This window comes from Centropristis striata, chromosome 9 (assembly GCF_030273125.1).
Source record: "Centropristis striata isolate RG_2023a ecotype Rhode Island chromosome 9, C.striata_1.0, whole genome shotgun sequence".
Lineage (NCBI taxonomy): Eukaryota > Metazoa > Chordata > Actinopteri > Perciformes > Serranidae > Centropristis > Centropristis striata.
Genome location: NC_081525.1, coordinates 5,452,114 through 5,460,857, shown reverse-complemented (window position 1 = coordinate 5,460,857; position 8,744 = coordinate 5,452,114). Strand labels below are relative to the sequence as shown.

Below are 8,744 nucleotides of genomic sequence, written 5' to 3'. Positions count from 1 at the left end.
GATTAATAGAACAAGGGAAAAATATTGTATTTATGTGGGTCCCAGCCCAGTCCGGAATCCCAGGAAATGAAAAAGCAGACAAGCTGGCGAAGGAGGCAGTAAACAGGGAAGATGTAGAAATAAGGGCCAAACTTTCAAAATCAGAGGGAAAAAGCATAATCTGGAGGGAATTGGGGGGAAACGGCAACAGTACTGGGATGGAGAAACTAAGGGAAGGCACCTGCGTAACACTCAATAGGAAGAAGGGTAAACAGAGGAAACATCAGGAAAGAACAAATTACTTTGAGCAGAATGAGAATTGGGCCCAGTAAACTCAATAGCAGCCTATTCATAACTGTCAGTGTGGGAGAAGGAAACAGTAAACCACGTGCTAATACATATTATACAGTCTATGGTGCTAACTGAATGCAGGAAATATGAAACAGAAAGGAGAATTATGATGACTGAACTTCAGAGAAAATGTCGAATATCAATCAATATATCAAATTTCAAAGACATTTTGGAATGTGGATGTGAAGCTGAAGGGAGGAAGGTGAAGGTGATCAATAATCAATCAATATCAATCAATAAACTGTGACTAAAACAACCCAAGGGAAGAAGAAGTAATGACTGTTTAAATCCTGAAGGAGGCAGTAATGCAACACAAGGATGCCAACTGCCATAAAACCCCGAAGAAGAAGAAGAAGAAGCTCTTCACTTCCGGCAAAATGACAGGATGAGATTGTAGCATCGGCGCTAATCAAAAATCCATCTCAGGTAGGCAGAAAAATCTTCTTAAGTCTTTCTGTAGATCGTTAACTATATCGTGGACGTGTTAGTGTTCATAAACGCACGTGTACATATACCAATGTCTGGTTTTATTGTCGTGTCAAAGCCGGAAGTGCAGATAGTTTCATGCTAGCATCACCTGTCAACAGTTAAAACCGGTTCAGAACAGATTCATCCACCTGACAGTAAACACAACCCTAATATGACTCAAGGCGAATTCTGGTTAATGACAAAATCACTAATATAATAATTCAATTGCATTATAGATTGGTCATTAGTTTAAGCAGATTATTAAAAAAAAAGCTCAAATAAATTAGCACAAACCAGTTTACACAAAGTCTAGCATTGTCTGTGAAGCTAACCCTACATGACTGGTAAGATAATAAAACCTCTGTTAACTGTTCCCCCCACATTCACAGTATAACAAACTGACATGACTATATTATTATATGGGGGATTAAGGACAATCTATCCACTGAACGCAATTCAGCAAAAAACACTAGATAGATAGATAGATAGATAGATAGATAGATAGATAGATAGATAGATTACTGACTGACTGACTTACTAGAACAAGGACACATAAGAAGTTAAAAAGAAGATAAGTTGGTAGGTAAGGTACAGTGGCAAGATGATGGTAATTGTACTGATGATACGATGGTAATAATGTTATTGTGACTAGACAGTATATAATAATAGTACAGTGTATATATATATATATATATATTATAGTAATAATAAGGCCAGTATAATAATAATAGTAGTAGTAGTAGTAGTAGTAGTAGTAATAACATAGCAATGTGTCATATATTTAGCCTGTGCAGGGTGTGCATACATACATAATATATATATATATATGCACACACACAAGATATTGTACCGGCATTAAAATTTAAATACTTGACTATACAATATATACATACAATAGATAATATACTAAGAGTATAAGAATATGTAAATAAGTAGAATGTGCAAAAGGACAAGAATATTGTATAAATGTGATATATAATATCAATATGATTAGTATTAACACATATCACATATGATGTGAAGTATATGTTCCAGTATTTGGAGTGGAGTGTTGTACAGGTGCACAGTGCAAAAAGTAATTATTTTATGTAATTTGCTGTTTAAATTCGTTTTTTTTCCTCTTTCATACGACTTTTAAATTTTGCTGATGTTAACTTTTTGTTGTTTTAAAGTCTGTTGCTTGTTCTTTAACGTACACTTTCTGCCAGAACTCCCATGTTAAAGATATTCTGAATCTCAATGGGAATATTCCTGGTGAAATAGACTTAATAAACTAAAATAAAAAATAAAAAACAACATAAAACTAGTGCTAGGATAAGGAATGTTTTGTCTTGCATCAAACATCTCACCCACCCCACAGAATAGGGATACAGAGATTAAAAAGTCATAAATAAAAATGTATGAAAGTCATTCATGGATCCCAAGTCCTGTCTTTCTCCACTGCTCACAAATCTGTCTGTTTGTTTTTGTGTCTGTGTGTATGTGGTCAGGGTGATGGGGCCAGACGGTGCCCCGGGTCCAGCTGTGCCCTGGCGGAAGGTGCTGTGGGAACGCCAGCCATTCCCTGATAACTATGTGGACCAAAGGTTTCTGGAGGAATTACGGAGGAATGAAGGCATTCGTCAGTACCGCTACTGGGCTGTGGTGAAAGAGGCAGGCTTTGTCGGAGAGCAGATGTCCTGTGTTGCTATTTTTATCACCCTCTGGTTCTACATGGAGCAGGTAAAGCTTTAGAAAACCTGTGGTCCTAGCCAGATCCTCTCATAGCTATTTTAGGTATAGCGGGAGGGATGAACGAGAATCTTTCTGGAAATAAACTCAGAATAACCAAATTTGTCACCCTGTTAGCACGGAGATTGATCCTCCTCAGTTGGAAGAATCCTCAGTCACCTAGCTGGACTCAGTGGCTGAGAGATGTGAGGCAACACCTTAAATTTGAGAAATTGAGATTTATGTTACGAGGCTCCCCAGATAACTTTGAGAATACCTGGAAACCATTTATGGATTACATTGAAACCAAGCTTTAACCTTCCCACTTTCCTGTACGTATCTCCAGACCAAGCCTGCAATATGCGACTACTGTTATTTATTTAAGCCATTATAGCCCACACAAGGACGATTGCGGGTAAAAACGACAAAATATTTTATCAGAAGTGCCTTTCGTTTAGACGGTGACGGCGTTTTAGGGGCTTAAAAACGCAAAAATCTGAAACCACCCTCCAAAGTGGAAAAGTTAAATCCGCTCTGCCGTACCGTGTCCGTCTATATCTGCTCACGTCACGTATGTGTTTACGTCACATACATGCTCCAGTACAGGAAAATAAACAAACGTGGGATTATTTCCATGCGTCGGACCTTCAAGCTGCTCTGGCAGCTCTAATAAACTTACAGGAGTCTTTCACCAAATGTACAGGATATGTACAGATAGTATTAGTGAACAGAGAAGGATCTGGAATTACCTCTATCACATTTTGGATGCAGCAATTGGTCGGAGGCGAGCCAGACGGCTGTGAACGAGACCTGGGAGATCTAGTGATGGTGGAGAACTTTGTGGAAGGAGTAGCTGATGAAAATGTGTGGCGTGAAAACTTCTGCATGCCCAAAGATGCTCTTATCGCTTTAAGTGATGCTGCCTGGCTGCATACAATCGAATTTCACACACTTTTGCGTCACCGTATGCAGCAGATTTCCTCCCGAAAATGCTCGTCTAAACGAGGAATAAAAAGTGAAGACGCGACGCCACTTTTGCGTCTTCTGTTCAGACCGTCCTCGTGTAAACGTAGCCTTAGTCTGTATGTTTTTTTTTTTTTGTTTTTTTTTTCCTTTCTGATTGAAGTATCTGTTGTTTGTTGAATGGCTGTCTTGTTTTATTGTTTGAAAAGAAAAATCCAGTAAAAATAATTTAAAAAAAAGAATGTGGCATCTTTTAGTAAAACCCATCTAACACTTCTCTGCTGTCCTTACAGGGTCTGCTGTCCCCTGAGAGGTTGTTGTGGACCAGCCTTGTTTGCGCCCTGCTGGGTTACGGACTGCACCGAGCCTTGACGTCTCAAGTCGTATCAGGCTGTGAGCCCCGGACTCGTCTGGCCGATTTACAGAGCGCCACTATTTTTCTCTCCTTCACCTTTGGCTTCTCGCCAGTTCTAAAGACACTAACAGAGTCTGTGAGTACTGACACCGTGTACGCCATGTCTGCTGTGATGCTGCTGGCCCACCTGATCTTCTTCCCTTACGCCCAGCCCTCGCCGCCTGGCAGCCTCTCCCTAAACGCAGCCCTGTTTGCCTCGGTGTGTTTGGCCTCGAGGTTACCTGGGGCTCTGCACACCTTCGCCATGCTCAGCTGTGCCCTGCTGGTGTTTGCCCTGTGGCCCTGCCTGCTGCAGAGGCTGAGGGAGAACGCCCCTTGCCAGTTCACCGGGGTGTGTGTTGGCGTGTGTGTCGGAGGGGTGGGTGGTCTGGGGTCCCAGTGGCCCGGAGGAGCCGTGCTCTTAGCCCTCGCCTTAGGGAGTGTTACGTTACTCTGCCCCCTGCTGCTCGTCAGACTGCAGAGGCACAAGGACAACATCCAAGGACCCTGGGACGAGGCTGAGATTCATGAGGACCTCAGCCACTTATTCGCTAACAGACAGAGCTAACAGGAGCACATGCTGCTGACCGGATATTTAAACCAACTGATGATTTCATATGAACTACTCTCCTTTCCGGTTTCTGTATTATGTTAGTTAAACTGACATGCTTAACTCTTTTATCATTGGGCAGCCATGACAACTACTATTACAAAGAATATAAAGATGTTTTTAATGTGCTGCTATTGTCTTAAAGTGCTGACCTCACAATTTTTATGAAAGGTGTCAACTAACATATGACACTGACTCAGTTTACTGGACAACAGTCTGATGCTATGCACTCATTTGATGTCAGTGATGCTTTAATAATCTGTGGGAGTTGTATCTTTTTATTATTGCAGGCAGTTTGTTGTGTATGAATGGATGGATGCAGAATGTTTATCACAGTGGAATGCAAACTAAGGTTGTCAGATGTATCAATAACTTGATACTTTTACAGCACCATGAGTTAAAAACAATACATAAATTTAGTATCGAAAGTACCAATTTTATAAGAAAAAACAATGTCTATATCATCTGATTTTCAACCCAAGAATAATTCAAAAATCCTGTTTTGTGTGCTTAAGACTTTTGACAGACTTTTGGGTTTTTTTCTCCATGGTATGGAAAAAAGTGTCTTGGGATAACCAGAAGGTAATTTTCACCTGGACTACAGTGCGAGTGTGATGCAACAGTAAATAAATAATAACCTCAAATGTGTTGTCAATGGTACGTAATGCTCATTTTATCTTAATTTTAGACCAGCATCTTGTCACATGTTTAATGTTTACCAGTTTTTTTTATTAATTAATAAAGATTAAAGCTTTTGTGAATAAACCTGACGGCTTGTTTCTAATAATGTAATATTACCCAGATAAACCTCAGAACAGTGTATTATAACCCGCTCCTGTTGATCATCATACAGGGCAGAAGAGTCTTGCATTGTTGCTCTCACAGGACTATCAAACATGTTTAAAAAAAAAAAAAAATAAATAGACAAAACACAAGTTCTCATTGAGAATACACACAATAAAATACAATATAAACTTGCTTTATATAAAATATATAGAAATATTTAAATTAACTAAATTCATTAGTATGAATAAATAAGAACAAACAGTCATTTCTTAATAACAAGGAATAAATAAGTACAAAAAATAAAATAAGGGGGATTTATAAAAATATCTTGAAATATATAAATAAGCATTCATTTGTTAATAACTAGGAATAGATAAGAATAAAAAAACAACTAAACATATATAAATACATTAAAAAAGATGTTTCCTAACAAGTCCTTCTAACGTTAGCTATTTAAAAGAACACATTTTTTGATTAAAAAAAATATTGAGATAATTTATAAATCAAACTAAGGAGGGCTTATTATTTCTCCACTTGCTTCCTTTTTTTTCATATCTACATAAAAAAAAAAGAAAAAAAGAAATGTCAAAGGTCAACAATGTTTTGCGGAATTTCCGGAAACACCCAGGCCAGTGACGTCACACAGGCGCTGCCATGGTTGCCAGTTGATGAAAAACACGTGTTGTAATGCTGCTTATAACCGCTGTGCGCCCTCAGAGAGCAGCACAGCGCTACCTCTATGCCCTGTCAGATCCACTGTTGATTTAACCAGAGTAGTACCATGTTTGAACTCCATGTCGCCAACCTCCCGTGTTATTTTTGTTCATTTTTCAGTGTAAAGATAACTGGAATTGTTGTCACCTTTTTTGTTTATTTTTCATTTTTGTTTATTTTTGTTTTAATACATTTAAAAGGGCTGCTAACAATACATGTCTTCACCATAGACTGTATAAAATAGATTTTGGCTTTCACTCCAACAAAATAAAAAAACACTACTACTGATTTGGGAGCTGCTTTCTAAGAAATCCAGGGCGTGAACGTGAAAATATGTTACGTGTGTGTGTGTGTGTGTGTGTGTGTCACCGGAAAGGAAAGCCTGGCAGGATGTGTAGTGGACGCTAGGTGTCGTACCTTCACCTCTCCTTTGCCCGGCTTGCGGCGGTATGTGACTGCGGGCTTTGCAGGTGGTTTGGACCGCTGTGGAGGCGCCATGCAGCAGCAGATGAAGCCCGACTTTAACCCGGTTCAGTCGGAGCTGCCTGTCGCTATGTGGCCTCCCTTCTCCTCTCAGAACCACAAACTATCAGTTCATGACGTGACATTCATCAAGTGTGTCGTAGTAACTGCCACAGACAGATAATATCACCTGTGACTTCCGGCTCTTCTTGCAAGATGTACTTTTTGGTTTTAAAATGAGTAACATTTCAGTTGAAAAAGAATATTATTTAATTAATCTAATTATAATCCTTGCAAAGTTTTACATCCATAAATGTAAATTTGCCAAAGTGAAACCTTTCTTTTGTGTTTTTATGAAAGAACTGGAGATGTACTTCAAGTCAAAGTTATCAAAACTGTGACATTATGCTCCCACTTCAGTATTTTTGATTCAATTTAATTTTTCTTTGGCAATCTTTATATATATATATATATATATATATATATATAAAGATTGCCAGGGCTAAATATTAAATAATATAGGCCTATTTTAAGTATTTGAAATACACAAGTGCAAGCTTAAAGTAATTTACTGTATTTATATTGTCCTAATTAACCCTCTATAATTTATATATATATATATATATATAAATTATTATTTTACTACTATTGTTATTATTTTCATTTTCTATTTATGTATTTATTTTTGTATTATTTAGATGTTTCTCAAATATTATTAATGTAATGTTTACCCTGCTACTTCTAATTAATGTGAAATAAAATATATATATATCTTAAAAAAAACTGCCACGGGTGGGAATGTAGGCGAAATATGCACTTTTTGTGCAGAGACAACTTTACATTTATTTTGTTTGCCCATTGTCATCTATATTTTGGAGGGATATGTAAAAATTCATACTCAATAAGACTGGACAGCACATCATTTTTTAACTTAAATATATTATCTCAAAATTTGAATCTAATAACAAAACAGTATGCTTTATAATAAATGTTATGCTTCTGATGGGTAAGTTTCACAAGATGAAGTTTTCCAAATCCCTACCTAACTTAACATAATTAATTTTTAGTTGGAATAAGATGGAATTGATATATACAACACTTTTCCAAGTGCCCACACCCACACATGTCATGAATATTGGAGAAAAAAATGGGTCTCCACATGCTATACTGAACTATTTGCATTTTACAACCTCTCCTGTCCTCTCCTCTCTGCTCTGTGTAAACAGATTTTAAGTTAATATTTTTCACGTGACAGTTCGTCTCAGTTCAATGTTTTAAACAGGATCTAGTTACTCCAAACGGTTTATTTTTGTCAATTTAAATGAGACATGTAGAATAACTTGATTTTTTTTTTTTTTTTACAGAAATTTCACATGTTGGTTACGGAAACTCTCATAAACTTGGGTTCAGAGGGTTAATTAGGACAATATAAATACAACAAGTTTCTTTAAGCTTGCACTTATGTATTTCAAATACTTAAAATAGGCAGATATTATTTAATATGTAGTCTAATTTATATCACTGGTTTATTCCCAGATTTAAACTAGGAAAAAACAAATCCAACCATTAGCTTAATCACATTCTGTGGCTAAATGCAAGTATTATAGGAAATTAACAGCTTATCTTTTGGGCGGTTCAGGTCAGACCCACACTGAGGCTACTAAATGCCTTAAAAATGATAATATCAGTTTATATATTTGTGTATTTTAAAATGACGAGTTACCTTTATTTTAAATTTGTTACAAGAGGTATACATACATACACACGCACACGCAAACACCCATACACACACAAAAGATACCCATTAAACCTTGATATAGGCTAGTTTGTTTTTGGTAGTGGTGGAAGACATTATATGATTTTTTTTACCTGTTTAAAATAACAACACTACAGTGTAAAAAAAATACTCTGTACTCTAAAGTCCTGAATAATATATGTATTATCACTGGATTATGATTATTGATAAATTAATGTTTCTATCACTTTAATGTATCTGCTGGTAAATGATGTCGAACCATTTTTTTATATATTATTAATAAATATCACTGCTGTGAACTGTGACCTATAATTAGACATCATCATTTATTAGTTGAGTTATATTTTATAGTTATAATACAAATCCCCCCAAAAACTACAACCCAAAATAGTCAAATAAATGTAGTGGAGTAAAAAAACACAAGATTTGTTTTCGAAATACAGAGCAGTTATCATCAAATCACTGCTAGAGTGACGAAAATACATTTCAGGGAAGTGAAAATGCAATGGAAAAATAATGTAATAAAGTGAATAAACTGATGACTGCCACGG

At 36.7% G+C, this 8,744-nt stretch overlaps 1 protein-coding gene across 1 annotated transcript; it reads left to right on the top strand.

The window, feature by feature from the left end:
- The first annotated feature begins 690 nt into the window (after positions 1 to 690).
- On the top strand, positions 691 to 5,245 carry pigc (phosphatidylinositol glycan anchor biosynthesis, class C). The gene is made up of 3 exons (XM_059341420.1): positions 691 to 756; positions 2,289 to 2,520; positions 3,765 to 5,245. Exons 2-3 carry the CDS (start codon positions 2,293 to 2,295, stop codon positions 4,431 to 4,433), a joined length of 897 nt encoding a protein of 298 aa, XP_059197403.1. The 5' UTR covers positions 691 to 756; positions 2,289 to 2,292; the 3' UTR covers positions 4,434 to 5,245.
- Positions 5,246 to 8,744: the final 3,499 nt, after the last annotated feature.